The following is an 18,594-nucleotide window of genomic DNA, read 5'->3' on the forward strand; positions in this document are numbered from 1 at the left end:
TTTGTTAATAATTCTTTGAAAACCTGCTTATAGAGGTTATGTTACCAAAAAATGCATTTTACTCCTTTCCCCAGACACTGAGGCTTATTGGTGTAGGGATGCTTATAAACCAGCCAGCTCAAATTGCTTTCTATAACCTCGCTTTGAACTGGTGGAAGGGGAAGTATTACTTGTAAATGTTTTCCCTGTTGTCTATTTTTCCCATTTAAAAGCATTTTGCACACAGATTAAAGCATGAAAACATAGATGCAACAACCACAACCAGTAGCTGCCAGTAGGGTGATGGGGGTAGCTTATGACAACTAATTAGAGCCATAGAATGGTTTGGGTTGGAAGGAACCATGAAGGTCATCCAGTCCAACTCCTCCTGCAGGAGCAGGGACATCTTCAACTTGATCAGGTTTCTCAGAGCCCTATCCAACCTGACCTTGATTGTTTCTAGGGATGGCGCAGCCACCACCTCTCTGGGCAACCGGCGCCAGCCCCCTTTCACTATTGAAAGCCTGCAAGAAGGTCTCCTCAAAGTCTTCTCTTCCCCAAGCTGAACAACGCCAATTCTTTTTAACCCAACTCAGATTAATCCTAACCAACTCAAATTAATCCTAACCAGGATTTTCTAGATACTCCAAAGCTAGGGTACTCGCCCAGTCCTTGGAAGCATCATTAGTTCAAAAGGGAACCTCTTTTGCCGGCAACCCCACTGAGCCGTTGCTATAGTGCATTATGACAAGCAGCCAGATGTTTGATAAAGTATTTCTGGAAAAGAACAGCATTCTCAACATTAGTGGCAACAAAGATGAGAGGACAATTTTGAAAGCTGCTGTTCTCAGAAGGTTTTTTTCTCTCATCGCTTGTGCTTAATAGGCCTGGATAGTATCCAGCGTCCAGCCTGCTATCAGAACCTTTCTGCTTTTTCACGGCCTCCCGCATTGATGGATAGCCTAGACATTAGCAAGCAACCTTGTGTTGCAACAGTCATAGCTTGGCTTCCTCTGGTAAACCAAAAGTCATTTGTTCCATTAGAAGAAAAATCCCTAAATCTATGAACACTCATTTACAACCTCAATGTTATTGAATGACTTTCTTGCAGGAAAACAAACAAATCCCTGCTTGAATTCACTCCTCTGGGACATAAGCTCGTAAACATGAGTAACCCTTCCCTTGCAAGTGGTCTGAAGTCCACGAGCTGTTTGCTTTGCATGAAGGGAGCTCGTGTGTAAAGGCCTGATCTGGGCTGAGCGCAAGTCAGCGGCTGCAGTGCCTGCGACCACACTGGGGATTTTCTTAGTAGAATGATGGAATAGTTTGGGGCAGAGGGGATGTTAAAGATAACCCAGTTCTAACCCCTCTGCGATGGACAGGAACACCTCCCACTGGATCCCGTTGCTCCAAGCCCCATCCAACCTGGCCTGGAACCCCTCCAGGGATGGGGCAGCCACCACTGCTCTGGGCAACCTGGGCCAGGGCCTCCCCGCCCTCACAGCAAAACATTTCTCCCAACGATCTCATCTCAATCTCCCCTCTTGCATCTAAAAACCATTTCAATCCAGAGCTGAACCAACCAGGAAAGCTGCTGCAAGTCTCATTGGGTGGACAGAAGGGCTGTGAAGTTCAGGCATTCAAAGGGCTCCCATACTATTGAGAAACTACGCATGGACACTTGTGTGGATATCACAGAATCATAGAATTGTTGGCTTGGAAAAGACCTTTGAGATCACCAAGTCCAACCGTACCTGCCCACTACTAAATCATATACCTAAGCACTTCATCTGCCCATCTTTTATACACCTCCAGGGATTGGGACTCAACACCTCCTCAACGTATATATGCCACACAACGTAATTTAATGCACTCTGCATTATACCTACCATGGAATTCACCTCATTGCACTCCAATCACGTAAAACCTGAGACGCTCAAAGGCCCCCTGGGCTCCCTATACAGTCAGTGGACAGAAAGAGGCACCTCATCTCTCCTATCCAGGTGTCTCCTCGTGATTAGATAGTCAAGGCTGCAATGTCTGTGTTGGGAATGGAAGAGGCTGGACTCACCAGAGGTCTATTTTAATGCCATTCTGCGCAAATGCATGAAAGCCCTCTCCTGCAGATTTCTGGATGGCTTGCAAGCCAGTGCTTCAGACAGCTGGAAAAGGCTGATTCCTTTTTTCCCATGTGAGCAATTTTTTCAGGCAGAAAAGGCCATTTCTGGGGAAGCTGAACGAACCTTAAAGGCTTAGGATTAACTTCCCTGGCCATCGATAATGCATATGGACCGAGTATAAGTGACGGGGGTATCCAGAGGGGACAGGGAGAAGCTGACTCCCTGAAAATGAGAGGAGGAAACCATAATGAGCATATTCATTAGCCAAAGGCAGACAAGTACATCCTTCCTGCCCTCAGATAATCCTGAGCAGACGGCTCTGTATTTGCACAGTGTCCACTGGCCCTGGCAGTGCCCGCGAGGAGTCAGAGCCGCGTGGGGGGCCTGCCCTGCCCCGGCGCACAGATGTGAGCCAGGTTTACATGTGTGGTTGACATCAATTAGCTGAAGCCAGTTTCCATTTTCCAAAGGGTCAAAGTCAGAGCTCTTCCAGCAAACCCAGGGACGCCGGAAGGCTTTTGCCCGCTGACCAAGCCATCCCAATGATTTTCCTGACCACAAATGACAAACGGCTAAGAAGCGTGCGAACCTCTCCAAAATGAGGAAGGAAAAGCAGAGCTTCAACTAACGGCATCAAACCAGCGTAGTTAATGACTCCAGCCCAAATCCTCAACCAGTCTGAGCGAGTGCCTTGCAAACGCAGCCCTCCTTAAGGGCAGGACACGGGGCCGCCCAAGGACCTATTCTGGCTCAGCATCATCAGGGCAGAGCAGACTCCGTGCCGCTTCCACAGGCTCCCGTGCAGTTTGGCACCATTGCAAGAGACAGAACTCCTCAGTAAGTGTTTAGTTAACTAACATTTGTATTATAAACAGTGAGAAAAGGATGAGGAAATAGGACTTGAGCAAACCGTGAGAAAATGCCTTTTAGTCTGAGACCACAGCAAAGAGGCTCCCAATCAAGGCAACGCTGTGATTTTTCAGATTCCTCTGCCACACGATATTATAGCCCAGCCCCAGTGACAGAAGAATGGCCGGTAAATTAAATTCTGATTAGAAAGCATTAATTTGAGTAATAAGGTTTCTGTTCTGCTGTGAGCAGATATTTTCCCAGAATTGAACTTTAGAAAGATGAGCTTACACAGAAACCACACTGAGAAGGTACTTTCCTGGACCAAGACATAGTGATCAGCGGAGATATCGACCGTGCTGTCTCTGGAACAACAACAAGAATTATGTATTGATTTCTCTGGAGACTGGATTATGGATCGATTACGCTAGCTGCAAAGCAGAGGTCTAAGTAATGCTATCATCTCCGGCTAAAATGGTGCCCGTGAAGTAGGGAAGTCAATAGAAAGGGGAGTTGAGAAATCCATTGAGTCAAAGGGTAAAGTCCCAGGGCAATTAATTAAATGGCAAAAACTCTCCTTGGCTCGAGTAAGGCCAGGATTTCTACTTAAGTATTTAGCATCCTGAAGTCTCCTAATAGGAACGCAAAGGAGACAGTGAATAAGGCTTTGAGCAAGTAAATAATTCTAGCCCGTTCTGAATCGGCGTACCACGCTGTGTGCAGACAGGCACTTCATTCATTGCTTGCTTCAGCTGGATCACTAACGAAATGCATCGGGCTTAGAAAAACATGAAAGCTAGCTGTGGAGATAACACCTGGACTGAGCCGTAAGGGACCATCCTTTGCGGTCGGTGAAAAGTGATATTGTGCTGGCCTTTTATCAGCAAGATAATAATCTTACAGGGCACGGGGATGACTCGCTGGGTATAAGTGATATAAGCTGAATTTGTACGAGAAGGGTAACAACGTAGGCAACAGTCCCCGGAGGCTCACCTTTCAAACCACAAAGCCTCTGTCTCGTATTAAACTCTGCAGATTGCTTTACATAAGCTTAACGTATCTTTCTTTCAGAGCTTCCCTTACAGTGACATTCAGCTTTTGTGTTGGCCATTCCAAAACCTAATTATAACACGTTCCCTAGAAGGCATTTGGTAAAACTAAGCAGTTAGAGGAAGAGATCTCAGTGCTTGAATCCGCTTCTTGGTACAGTATGACCTGCCCTTCCAGGATTCAGCCAGAATCATTACAAAGCGATACATTAAACTTCCCTACGGGAGATGGAAGGCTTTAGTGATCAGCGAGGATGACTCACTTAGAAGTGTGAGTGCTGCAGTTTGCGTTTATTTTGGTGGTGAAAATAGGAAGGGGGAGAGAAATCTCCAGGAGAGCGCGACTGAAGGCAAAGAGCCTCCACGTCGAGATTAAAACAACGATGAGCAAAAAGAAAACTGCTCTTTGCCAATGCAAATATTTGTGAGCAGGAGCCTGGAGTCGCTGCACGGCTTTGTCCAGCAGAAGGGCTCATATATCATTTTAATTTCATTGCACCCATATTACATTGATGTTTTCTTCTCCACAAAGAGCTGAGTTGAGGGAAGAACACATTTTAACCAGACAAGTGGAAGGCCAGGCACTGCTGAGCGGCCGGTTTCCCTTTCACAGGGCTTTTCCCTCCCTTCCTTATCCTCTAATTGTTCATAAAAACAAAGACATATTTTCATTTAGCAAAATACCCACTGCTGCCCTTAGACTGGAGTAAAGGAGGTTATTGCTGCGTCCAGCTAACCTCTGGCAGCAAAGAAATTGCAAACGTGCCCTTTATTCTGTGCGTTTCCTGGAGGAAAGGAGATCGAACGGGATTTCAGATAAGAAAACTAATGCTGTTGCTGTTCTTCTTATTCGGTGAAGTATATTAATGGGGATAACAATAACCATTATCCATCCTATTCAGTAACATTTTTAGTACCCAGATGAGTCCAAATACGAACTGTAATGGCATATGGAGATTGTCTTAAGAGCCATTTCAGATCAATTTAGTTTTATAAAGCATCTCTCAAAGTATCTCAAGGTGATTTACAGGGAAAAAGAAAATAATGGGCCAGTGATTTAGTAGAGTACAGCATGGCAGCTGTCAGGAAGGAAGGCAGGCAAAAACGCTGTATGGAGATGCAAAACTCTAATTTAAAAGCAGCAAAAAGGTGAACATCTCTCTTTGTTCTTCCAGGAAAAGCAGCAGCCAGGTACTGAAGCCGGGCTGGGTTCGCCTTAACTCAACTGTTCCATGGAGCACTGAGGGCTCCGTGTCCATTGACAGGCAGAACCCAAACCTGAAACACTCCCACTCAACTGCTGAGATGGGGAAAGCCAGGAAAGAAATATTTGTGACCAATTCATTTTAGCAGTTTTACCATCATATTTCACAACCTCAGAAATTTTAGACTTCCTGTGGGTTGGACTTTTGCCCTATGGGCTTATTAAGTCAAGGAGGCAGCTTTAAGTGCCTTTTTCACGGAAACTGTTAAAGCCTCTCTTGAAGAAGCAAGACTCCAGTCAAGGAACATTGGTGTTGCCAGTGTGGCAAGCACTGCAGCGCTCCTGCGAAGCAAAGGCAGCCTGTGGCTGGGGTTCCCTTCACATCACAGCACTGAAGCGGTACACGCCTTGTTGGGTCTCTCCTCTTAATGGTCAAGGTAGTTCATGCCTCATAAGATCCCTTCCTCTTCAAGGTCAAGGCGCCTCATGCCTCGTAAGGTCTCTTTCTCTTATGGACAAGATCCTCTCACCTGCGCTCATCCCCACGTAGCCCCTGAGGAGCAGCCAGCTCACAGCTGTACCTCCTCGGAGAAGGAGGTTAACACTTCTTAAGAACATATTTCAGGGATGGAGGGTGTTGTCATCTACAGGACACTTCTTCTGTGGGACACTACATCTACAGGACACTACATCTACATCTACAGGACACCTCTTCCTCACCACTCTAAGCGAAGCTGCTAAGGAAGCCATGAGAATGCGTGTATTTTGGCACCCTCAGCATGAAGATCATGTACTCCTTACATCCCTCCCACTGAATAGTTCAGCATAGCCTGTTAGATACGAATGCTTCAACAAACGTTGGGTAAGAGAGAGAATACCAATGTCTTCCCAGGTGAGGACTTGCAGACATCAAATCACGGAACAGCTCAGGTTAGAACGGACCGTTAAAGACCATCTGCTCCAAACTTTTGTGAGAAAGGGAGCCTAGATGAAATCATCTAGCACTCTGTCCAACAGCATCTTGAAAACCTTCAGTGATGAGGACTCTACCACATCCCTAAGGACGTTGCTCCTACACGCCCCTTCTTCAAGAGGCCTAAACCACCCATTTTCCCTTCCAGGTGCCAGGACCCATTCAGAATTTGTCATCGCTGTTGCCTGTTGCAATGAGATGGAGGAACCCTGACCTGCTCGGGCCGTCCCTGGCATCAACCATAAGGAAAGGCTGCTGGACCTCTTCTCAACTTCCCCAGCGAGCGCGCAGGGGCTATTGAGGATGTTAAAGCTGCAAAGAGCTTGAATCGTGATTGCTTGAAAAAGCGCCTCCTCCCCTCGACCATCTTGGCAAGTGCTGAGCTTGTTTAGCAGCCTCAGGGCTGCTGCTGAATGTTCTCACACAGGCTCTCCACGGGGGAATTCACTGCTCCCACACGTTGGAGCCTGCTGACTGTGTGGTGTAGCACCATCGTGCAGACAGCGGCTCCGTGACTCACATGAGGCAGTGAGTACTGGTGTGATATCTATTCATCTGGGAACGTGTTTTCTCTTCCTTTCTGCTGTGCAAGTAGTGTATGTTTTATTAAATAAAGCGCATGTTCCCTATGCAAATGAAGGCACTTTGGAATGGTGATATACTGACACTTTGTATGTTAAATATGGATGACATTTAAAAACCGAAGCAGGAACTAAAAATCATTTATAAATATTAAAGAGCATGAAGTCTACTTTTTGTTTTCATTTTGCTTCTGATCATGCACTCCGGGAAAAAGACTCCTCGCATTACAAGACTGAATTATCTGTCCAAGAACTAAACCTGTAATTTCATTCCAACAGTCAAGTGGTATGTCACACTATTTTTACATCAAGACAGTCGGGTTCTTTGAAGACACACACCTGCTTGAAAGAGCATCCTCTGAAAGCAGAAGACATTGGAATCAGTGGCAATTTGTATCCTTCTGGGGACTGATAACTAAATGGAGAAACTACTGAGAAGGTGGTTTCTTTGTTGGCCAGGATGGTATTCCACTAGGACATTTGGGTTCAGATTCAAAGAATCATAGAGGCACGGAATGGTTTGGGTTGGAAGATCATCCTGTTCCAGCCCCTGCCATGGGCAGGGACACCTCCCAGTGGATTTTCCCTCTTGCAGCTGAAAACCATTCCCCCTTGTCCTGTCCCTGCCCTCCCCGATCCAGAGCCCCTCCCCAGCTTTCCTGGAGCCCCTTTCAGCACTGGAAGCTGCTCTAAGATCTCCCTGGAGCCTTCTCTTCTCCAGGCTGAACAATCCCAACTCTCTCAGTCCTCAGACGGAAGGTGCTCCAGCCCTCCGATCACCTCCGTGGCCTCTTCTGGGCTTGCTCCAACAGCTCCATGTCCTTCCTGAGCTGAGGACCCCAGAACTGGACACAGGGTTCCAGGTGAGGTCTCACCAGAGCATTCATCCATCTTATCTGCAAATGTCTAAGCTGGCTTTGAACCACTGACTTATAATGGCCTAAAATCCATCTTTTGGAGGTTCTTATTTCTCTTTCTTGATGAGAAAGGACATTAGGCCATCTGAACTCTCAGTCTGAGGGCCTTAGGTATCTAAAGAGAAATGAAATTAATCCAGGCCTGGATTAATGTAGGTTTTTAAAGCATCTGTCGCATGGAAGACCTGCTAGAGAATCTAGCATTCAACCCCTTGCTATGGCATAGTCAACCTCACCTCTAGGAAGCATTTTCTGCTACACAGGGCTTCAACATCCCTCTGGTGTGAAGCAGAAGTTTTCCACTAAGAAAAAAAAGTGCAGCAGTGAGACCAATGCAAACGTTAAAGAACCATCACCACGGAGGCAGCTTTAGATTACAAGTGAAGGAGAATAACTTTGCGCTCCCTTCTGCCCGAAGGCATTAAGGTAACACGCTAATCCCAGAAAAGCTCCAGAACAGACTGTAAATATCCTGTGCCCATTTTACACACTGAGAAACCAGGTACATGCGTCAAAAGCGCAGAGCATGGCAGAGAATGGAAACCCCGGCTCCGGAGTCTCAGTCATTCCATTCCTGTAACACCACCGCTTTTTCCTGATGAAGAAGTACCTGCTCTCAGGTTGCTCTTCACTGCACGTTCCCTTACCTCAATAAACGATTTCATGGGCTTCTGCTGCACTATGGGTTGCTGGCAAATGGACAAGGATGGCAGGAGAGCCACGGGACAGCGGGGAAGGGATTTGGCACCTGGAAACCTGCACCAAACCTGGCTGAAACAAAGCAGCACCGTCCTCTCACCTGACTAGCCCTGCCAGAGGCAAAATGCCTTTCTTCATTTCCAGATGAGAACAAGAGCAGTGGGAAATATTTTCCCTCCGTATTTGTCCCTTGTTCCTCTGTTCACAGACATTTTAAGACAAATGGTCATTTTGGTGGCACTCAAAAGCAGCAGAACTTCATGCCCCTACTGAATGGGCAGCAGGAACTCACATGGCAGCGCCCAAAGGCTGCGCACGTAACGAGCCAGGCTCGGTAAATGAAACCAGATCCCCAAACACAGTCTGAGATAACCGAAAGTATGCGATTTATTGTAGGAAAACAACTGGGAGAAAGAAAAAGTGGTCTGCTCTGCCCCTGCCCCTCCAAAACATATTGTACCATTTAACCACTCTAGAAAGACATCTGCCAAAAATGCCATTAATTCTCCTGAAGGTCAGACATTTCTCTTGTAAAACCGTTGCAGCAGCGCTTGTACGTCTTGATTACTCTTATGAAAGCAACTTAGGAAAAGTCCTAGGGTTGTTCTGGTGTTTGAAGTTGGACGTTTATTGCTTATTGGCAGTGACTTTTGTTGCAAAGGTTAAACACAGTCAGCAAATGATCAAAACACCCCCCAAAAAGGGTGAGTCCCGGCCAAAATTCCCACAGCAGATGTGTGGTTCTGTTCCGAGTGCCACCCTGTGGACACAGCTGCTGCCACGAGCTCCACTCCCTTCCACAGCCCCCAAACCAAACACTCAGAAATCAACAGCGATGGAAAGAAGAACGGGCGATGGCACCTCTCAGCTCCAAACCACAGCAGTCTTGCACCGTCCTGGCTCCGGGGCAAGTGCTGGGGGTGGAAGGAGTGGAACTTTTTCTATCAAACTACAGCGCCTGCCACCAAAGACCATTTTTGCTGGTACTTCCTATGCAACAATGCATGAAATGCCACCACCTCTTCTGAGCTGGACAGGAAATAACTGTGGCACCTGCCAATAGCAGCTGAGGTCTCTTGCATTCCATCTCAGATGCAGAGCTTTGCCCGCTGAGAAGAGACCAGAGAAGCTCCCTGCTCATCCACAGATGAATTATGCCCCTGGTAAGCGCCAGTTCATCTTAGAAGTCAATTTCTGGATTGGATTATAATTTTTTCTCTCTCTGACTGTTTTTATAAGACTTGCAGGTTGATTCACTGGAGATTGCCACCATAAATTTTAGGAGTCTGGCTTACAAAGCCTATAACAACCTCGTTTAGCAAAGGTGTGCCTTGAAGCATTCCTTCATAATGCCACTTTGGCTGCCCCTTACCTCTGGGGTGAGGTATTTCATCATGATTTCCTTTCCTTTCTCTCCCAGCTTTTCATCTGGAGCAATTTCATATTCTGCCTGGAACAGATATAAAGAAAAAGTCAATATTTGCACTCATATTTCACCATTATAACTTCGTTTTGGATGTGGCCTTACCGGAACGCTCTGAAAAATATGGAGGATAAATACCATTTTCTGATGGAAGCAAAACCCATACACAATCCTATCAGAAACCTTTCGCTATATTTTAACCAAATCCTAATGGTGCATTGTCCGAGATGATGTCTCTTAATTAACACCAATAAATTTGAATTCATTTGTGTTCCATAGCCTTGCCAAGCCAGCTTTCAGAAAGCATTCAGCTATTACAGACGGCGACTTTATTTGGTTTTGCTCAAAAGGGAAGGTGGACGCAGAAGCTCAAAATCTAGGCTCTTAAATAGAGCTTTAAACTAGACGTGAAGGGGGAAGGGGAGGAGACCAGGCTAGTTGGGAATGAGCCTGGAAGTGGGAAACCGGCGGCTGAGAAATGGTGTGCTGGAGAGGACCACCAGTACACCACAACAGGGCGAGTGAGGGCGAGTACAAGCGGGGACAGTAAGGATGAAACTGGGTCTGTGGAATTAGTTATTCCAAGGACCAGTCAATGGAGAATGAACTCTCTTCCCTTTACGAGGGTTGAAGGTTCCTCAACGCGGCTGAAGTGCATTTACACCAATGCACGCAGCATGGGCAATAAGAAGGAGGAGCTGGAAGCTGTTGTAGGGCAAGGTGACTATGATGTCATTGCCATCACAGAAACGTGGTGGGATGACTCACATAACTGGAGTACAGCTATGGGGGGGTATAAATTATTTCTCTGAGTAGTAAGGAAAGCAAATGCTCATGAATTCCTGCAACAGTGGTACTTCAAACACCAAGTGAACTCCTTCAGCAACCTGATCCAGTGGGAGGTGTCCCTGCCCATGACAGGGCTTGGAACTGGATGATCTTTAAGGCCCTTCCAATCCAAACCACTCTATGATTCAGTAGATTGTCTTTTTGGACGAATGTGTCCTTCCCGTGTATTTATGCCTTCCCCTCAGTCTAACACCTCCCTTGGTCTAATACTCCTTTTTCTAAGCAGAGAGGTTTGCCCATTGCTTTTAGAGATCCTTGACTCAGTCCCTCCAGAAAGCAGACCCAAGAGCCAATTTCTCAGGCACATTTCTTAGGAGCAAGATAAGGACAAGAGGCACCATTCAGAGGAACAAACACTACAGGCAAAACTCTCTTTGACTTCCCCAGTGCATTAAAAAAGAGAGCACCACATTCCTCCCCCCCCCAAACAATAGCTACATTTTAAAATGCTATTTTGTGCACTGTAGCTTTACTGAGTTGTGATGAGTTTTAGGACAACATTTACATAAGAAGCAAAGGAGGCATTACTTTTGCACCATGAGGACATTCATAGAATGTGTTGAGTTGAAAGGGACACGCAAGGATCATTGAGTCCAACTCCTGTCCTTGCACAGGACACCCCCAACATTCGCACCACGGGTCTGAGGGTGTTGGCCAAATGCTGCTGGAATACTGTCAGGCTTGGCGCCGTGACTGCTCCCTGGGGAGCTGTTCCAGTGCTCCACCACCCTCTGGGGGAAGAACCTTCTCCTAATGTCCAACCTAACCCTCCCCTGGCACAGCTTCCTGCCATTCCCTTGGGTCCTGTAATTGGTGGCCGGAGAGAAGAGCTCAGCACCTGCTCTTCCTCCTTCCCTTGTAAGGAAGCTGTAGACCATGATGAGGTCTCCCCTCAGCTTCCTCTTCTCCAGACTGAACCGACAGGTGTCTTTAGACACTCCCCACACAGCTTCCCCTCTAAAGCCTTCACCGACTTTGTGGTCTCCTCTGGACGCTCCCCGGTAGCTTTGTAATCATCACTTTAGTTAATGCTTTGGAACCACGGCAGGCATGCAAAGGACTCCAGAGTTAATCACTGCATGTGACCCCAGTGGCTAAATGACAACGAGTTCTTACAGACATCCCCACTTTGCTGTGCCCAGGACACAAAGCATTAGCCTTAGAATCAAAACATTTTCCAGGAAAAAAAAATGAAGACGACAGTCTACCATTTTCATGACTGCTTCTATTAGAGAAAAGATCCCGGTAAATCCTGCCAAACCAATTGAGTAACCTGGTCCAACACAAGCTGTCCGCGATGATAAATGAGGAGGAAGTTAGAAAAAAAGAAAGAAAGAAAGGTAAATCAGACAGAACTGGCAAACACTTAGAAGAACAAATTTCAGAACTCTTGCCCAGTGGAAGATGTATGTGCTGCTCCGAGCCTGCCGCAATAAATCTGAAGGCAGGCAGTAATGGATCCCGTCGCTAAGCAGAGCTGGGAACGACATGAAAACCACAATGTAGTAATAATGCTGTTTCCCGTCTCTCTGGCCCGTGCTGATTTAGCTGTTGCAGCTACGTCTAAAGCTGCACATTCATACACAGAGCAGGTTGCTTTAAAGGTCTAGAATTACCGTTCGATTTGGTTTGGGAAATGACAATGAGGGCAAATAACAGCAAAGCCGGTCTTGCTGATGAAAAATACACAGAAAGCTAAAATCCACAAGCGCAGAACTTCTCTTCTATTGCCCATTTTGGGGATGAACTGATTACTTTCTCATAAAACTTAATACAAGGGTTTAAAAACGTCTTTCATCCAATTTCCTGCCCTTTTAGATGGTATCTCAGTACGGGTCATTTCAACTCTTAAAGCACAGGCAATGTTTACAGCATCTTAACAGCATTTTTCTCCATGATTCCTTGCACGGGATTAAAGCAATGGCAAGAGGAACAGAAGGAACGCATTTTTAAAAGGTCAAAGAGTCGCCTAGTTTGGACCTCACCGTTTATGGTTAGGTTCACAGACAAACTATATAGTTTTCATATAAAAGAAACCAGAAACAATGTATTTTAATAATAAAAAATAATTGTATTTAAATGTAAATATCTGTAGAAGACTGTGAAGAAAGGAGAATTCCTTGGCATTGCCTCAGCATGGAAGCATCCAGATCTTCGGAGCCCTCCATTCAATGCTATTAAAAATTTATCCAACAATGACCATTTCTCTCCCCTTCATTTGCTTTTAGAGTCTGGACCTGGCAACATGGCATCATAGAATCACGGAATGGTTTGAGTTGGAAGGAACCTCAAAGCCCATCCAGTCCCACCCCTTGCCATGGGCAGGGACACCTCCCACTGGATCAGGGGCTCCAAGCCCCATCCAACCTGGCCTGGAACCCCTCCAGGGATGGGGCAGCCACCACTGCTCTGGGCACCCTGGGCCAGGGCCTCCCCACCCTCACAGAAGAACGTTTCTTCCTAAGATCTCATCTCAATCTCCCCTCTTTCAGCTTAAAGCCATTCCCTCTCATCCTATCCTGTCTTACCAAGAGCCCCTCTCCTCCTATATAGTAGCTCGCTAGTAAATAAAACCTGACTCCAAGTCATCATCTGCCATTGAAGAGCGCCGTGGGGTGACTGAAGTCAAAACTTCAGTGTCCTCTTGCCACAGCTGTCCTATGCCATTCACATCCCCCCTGGAATGTACAGTGGGAAGCAAATCCGGACAGGTCAGAAGACCCAAATCCAGCAGAAATGGGATCAGTGCTTTGAAATGCAATTCCTGATGGGATCCATCATACACAGAGCTAAACGCACACACACACACACACAGAGAATCTAACTCTACCTTTAGCTGGTTAGGAAGGAATAACAGGAAAGTTTAATTATATTTGCATTTGACATTCTCAGAGAAAGCCACATTGTGGTGGGGAAGGTAGGAAGTGACAGACACGCGAAGATGTGCAAAGGAACCCTAAGCCCCAACTGTGAATGGTGTTGATTCCACTGCAGCTCAAGCGCTACGAGCCCATTCCATTTTGTTCCTAAGTTCTTTATTATTTCTCCCTTCAGTGCCACTTTTGAGCTATTTGGTAACAGATACCGTACATTTTCAGCCATCTTCGTTACAGGAAGAATTGCCCGCGTAGGCAGTGACCTCCCCACGCCTCACTCTGCCGCACGCCTGGGAAGCAACCAAGGTCCTCAACTCTCAATCTTGTGCTTAAATCACAAGAGACTTCTCCTTCTTCCACCACACTCAAAGGCACAGCTACAGTTTGCAAATCCCTAATTGCTAGAAATAACATCGTTAGTTAAAATCCATGTGGAACTAAATATTTTCCATTATTCCTTTGATGAACTGCCGCGATTAAGAGACGGGACGCAGCTTGATGCAAGCAAATGTCGTCTTTATTGTGCAGCTAACTTATATTTATACCAGTTACGGCTAATTTAGGCTCATACATATTGCAAAAAGCAAGCTCAGTATTGGCTAATACAAAAGGGTCTTCTGCCTCACTTAACGACAATTTCCTGCCATTCAACAATAAGTACCCGCGATCAAGCCCGCAATGTTTGTTAAAGTTCTTGTCTCACTCCCTCCCAGGGCCTGTGGCCTACAGTCTCCAGCACGTCTGCCTTTATCAACTGATCTGTGCTGGGGGTTCTCCTGAAGCAACCCCCAGCTGTTGCAACATCTCCCCCTTCCTGTTGCACAACAAGAATCTTTTTCATAGATCGCGCTACCAACCTTTGCAAACATGGCAATAAAAGTAATAACAAGACAAAAACACCTAAAGCATATACGACCATTTTTACAAGGCTTCTCAACCACCCTGAAAGTCCCCATTCTTCAAAGAGTTTATCTAACCAGTCCCAACTATCACTCTGTTGTAATTTGGAGACTCCAGTCTTAAGTTGTTGAATGCTCGCATGAATAGATTCCGAGTGGTCGGAAAGATTCATGCTAACACATACCTTCAAAATCTTCACAACCATGTCCCTGTGCTAAAAGCAAAAATCTCTTGCAACTCTATTTTGTAACGTAACATGCCCAACACTATTAACATCCGCTAACAAGCCAGTCAAAGCCATTGAAGTAGCTTTAGTCTGCTTACTCAACCAACATCCCAAATTTGTCAGCTTTGTCAAGGCTGCTGCAGTTGCTACCCCAGGAGCTAATGCTGAGGCAGCTACAGTTTCTCCAGGTTCCCAGAAAGGTGACTGTACTCTCACAGTCAGCCCCAAATTGATGGACAGATCGTTTATTTTGTTTACCTCGTTTCTTGTTATAAATCATAGCGAGATTGGGAGTCAGTAACGTAAGCCATCCAAGGCTACATAGCCTGCAATTAAATTTTGACAATATTCCTCTGCACACTTTAACTCCATTAATCAGACAAAAATTTTCTACATGCAAAGCAACTGGAAAAGAAAAAGAGCGTGATACTTTAGGAAAGATATGACTATACAAGGCTGTTTCGTTTCTATGCACAGGTAAACTAGCATTTACATTCTGACCTTTTTGAGTGATTTTATAGGTACAATTATACATTACACAAGCATCCATTATTACTGACCTATTTCGCTGGAACCTATCTTGGACTGCTGTCTGTAATGACAAACGAAACATAACCTCTTCCTGTCATTTTTAGCTCAACAGGTCCTTCCCATTCACCTGAGTCCCGGTCTTTGTATAGTACTTTGATACCTTGCTGGTCCTGGTTATTCAGTCCTGACTCTAGGATCGGTGATAGATTACAATAGGAGGACTAGTTCTATTTCCAGTTAAATGTAAAAAGTTTAAAAGTTCAACACATAAGTCGCCTTTGCAATTCTTTCACTAGGAGGTAATATTTCTCCCCTTTTTTTTTTTTCTTTTCAGTTTGAGGAGCTTTACTTTTAAAAGGTACTAATTGTGCTGTTAGACCAAATGCCTGACCATCAAGTCGTCTATGAGCTTTTCTCTGAGTAACGGCTTTTCCAATTTTGCTCAAAGTTTGTTGTGCATCACTCTTAAAAGTAAGAGGTGCTGTTAAAGCCATGTCCTCCCTTAAGAAGATCAAATAATGGACTTAGTTCTGCATTAGTTATACCCAAAGAAGGTTTAACTCGATTGATTGTTCCTTGGAGCTTTTGTAAATTGTTTTAACTACTATTTGTAATTTGCCTTGCAGGGGTTCAATTGTGGCATTCAAAACTTTCCACCCAAAACACTTCCAGGTTTGAATTCCCCCAGGTGCGACCTGAAGGCCTGTTTTCTCTACCACAATCTTAGAAATGGTATTAATTGAGTAACACAACTGCTTTGGGTGATGTACACAGGTGGGAAAGGAATATATACCATAACTTGTATTTGTCCAGTAAAAGCAGAATTAATAACACCAGGCTACACAAAAAGACCCTGCAAAGCGACACTCGAATGACCCATTAACCAAGCACTCAAACCCGTTACCAATAAGACCAAAAGCTTACAGCGAAACCTTCAATCCCTTATTATTGAAGAGGCTGTGGAAAAGATCCAAGCAGGAGCATTGACTGTTGTCACACGTCTACCCTGCATGCTGGGTTGCTGGTTTCCTTGGTTCTTTAATGTTAACGGTTTATCCCCTGGCTTCTTTTATCTGTTTTTACCTGTATGGAAATTCTCAAGGGTGCAAATGTATTAACTTTTCTATTCCTTTGCAGTTTTTTACTCTCAGAGCATACTCCTTTTGGACTCTTAAATCATGTCTTCATTAGTATCTGGCTAAAATTCCCTTTACAGTTGTCTGCACTAGGACCCAGCAGTTGCTGATCTGATAAGGGACACTGGAATGCAGAGTGTTCTTCATAAATTGTTACTCCCCTAGAGAGAGATAAGGACTCCCAAGCTGAAACAAAACAAAAAAACCTTGACTTTCAAACAAAATCAGGAGTATGGGGGGGGGGAGACTCACACACAGCTATGTATTTTAAAATCTTGTCCTCTGCAGCCTTTCACTTCAAAGGTCCCAGGTAAATCTACCTGTTTGCCGGCTTAGCGGACGTTTGAGATTGAAAGGTTTCAGAGTTGCATTTTTAAGATTAATCAAAACAGAGGCTCAATATAACCAAACCCCAATTTGCAAGTCTTACAAACGTTTAAAGCGCTTTAAACACACACATGCATACACACGCACAGAACCCCTCTTTTGAGAGCTAGCTTAATATACCCATACAATATTTTTTACGACCAGTCAATAAGAATAGCATGATGGTATGAATACTCAAACTACACACGGCACCGAACACACACAACACTTAAAACATGCAGATATATCACAAAATAAGGTATGTATCAATTGTTTAACAGGTAGTAGTCTTTGGTTGTTAGAGCATTTTCGTGGCAGAGGACTATCCTATGACGGCTGTGAATTATTCATGTATACGATGGAGCCGGTGGCTGTTTCGAGCGCTGAGGCGGTGGGCAGCTTGGTGACGAAACAGTCAATACTTTCTTTTTACAGCCTTTCAAATTTCTTTTATCGCTTCATAACTAACTGATTTCCAGCGGAGATCTGGTGTTTCCTCTGCCACGCCATCTTCTACCTCCTCTGATTCCTCGCTATTATTTTGTGCAGCCCTGTTCCGTCTTTATCTCTCCAAAGGCTTATGATGTCGGGCGGCAGATTCCTTTTGGACGATCCAGGCCTTCGGAAAGGTCCTGGATCAAAGGGATCCTCCTCAGGAGGACAGCCAGCGGCGCACAGTTCTGGTACCACGGAGGGTCCATCCTTTACTAGTGATAATGGAGGGATAATTGGAAAGTCCTCCTCCCCTTTCACCTTGTCTCGGGGGCTCTTTTCTTGTACTTTTAAAGTCTCAAAAATACTCCTCCACCACGGGAGCATACGCTGTGCTTCAGCATTCCCTGTGGTTGCTGCATCCCACAGTTTTAACCCTACTTCATCCCAGAGTTCCCGCGTAAATATAGTAGAGGCGGTTACGATGGGTATCTTTTCCTGTACCCATTTAAGTATTACTTTAAGAACATGCCCAGAAATATTTTTACCTTGTTTCTTAAGAAGGGCTTTCATGAGTTCATATACGTCTCTTTCGGGGGAAGACATCTGATTCCCCATCTTTCCCACGGCTCACCTCAATTCTCCAGAGGGATTGTTCCTGGCCAGGATCCTGCTTCCTTTCAGCAGCTCATTCAAAGTTCCGAGGGACTCGCGGCATGCCACACAGATAGGTGGTTATCAGCCTTCCTCACACGGGGCACCAGTTTGCCGCGATTAAGAGACGGGACGCAGCTTGATGCAAGCAAATGTCGTCTTTATTGTGCAGCTAACTTATATTTATACCAGTTACGGCTAATTTAGGCTCATACATATTGCAAAAAGCAAGCTCAGTATTGGCTAATACAAAAGGGTCTTCTGCCTCACTTAACGACAATTTCCTGCCATTCAACAATAAGTACCCGCGATCAAGCCCGCAATGTTTGTTAAAGTTCTTGTCTCACTCCCTCCCAGGGCCTGTGGCCTACAGTCTCCAGCACGTCTGCCTTTATCAACTGATCTGTGCTGGGGGTTCTCCTGAAGCAACCCCCAGCTGTTGCAACAATGAACCCAGGCATACGTTTCAAGGCTTCTGCTCTGAAGTCTAATAGGTTCTCCATGCCCTAGTTAGGTCAGACAGGGCCCTATTCATAGCTCATAAACGAGGGGAGGATTTACGATCACCCTGACTGCATGGGACGAGCTGCAGGGAAGGCTCTTTCTGCGGGCAGGCTCAGATCCTTCAGTCCAAACGGCGAGAGGATGTGGGCTGGACGCCCTTTGCTGCTAACTTTTCTTTTGGCTGCTCTTTCAGAGGTTGTAGTTACTTTGGTGTCTCCTGCTTCGCTAGAAGCAATCCTGGCAGAATAGGGGGCACGAGGGTGTAAACTATCCTTCTCCCCACAGCAGCCGCCTTGGGAATGGACTGAGCACGATCAGAAAACCCA

The 18,594-nt window shown here is 45.6% G+C and overlaps 1 protein-coding gene across 4 annotated transcripts in view; it reads right to left on the reverse strand.

The window, feature by feature from the left end:
* The window catches only part of GRK5 (G protein-coupled receptor kinase 5), a 170,414-nt gene that overhangs the window by 42,028 nt on the left and 109,792 nt on the right, over positions 1-18,594 (reverse strand). For 3 of the 4 annotated variants that reach the window (XM_054071155.1, XM_054071154.1, XM_054071156.1), the window contains one exon: positions 9,744-9,821. In XM_054071155.1, the coding sequence (XP_053927130.1) occupies positions 9,744-9,821 (78 nt within the window). Of the gene's footprint in view, positions 1-9,743; positions 9,822-18,594 lie in introns of those variants that run through there. The other variant, XM_054071157.1, reaches the window with a different exon arrangement.

This window comes from Cuculus canorus, chromosome 7, assembly GCF_017976375.1.
Source record: "Cuculus canorus isolate bCucCan1 chromosome 7, bCucCan1.pri, whole genome shotgun sequence".
Taxonomy (NCBI): domain Eukaryota; kingdom Metazoa; phylum Chordata; class Aves; order Cuculiformes; family Cuculidae; genus Cuculus; species Cuculus canorus.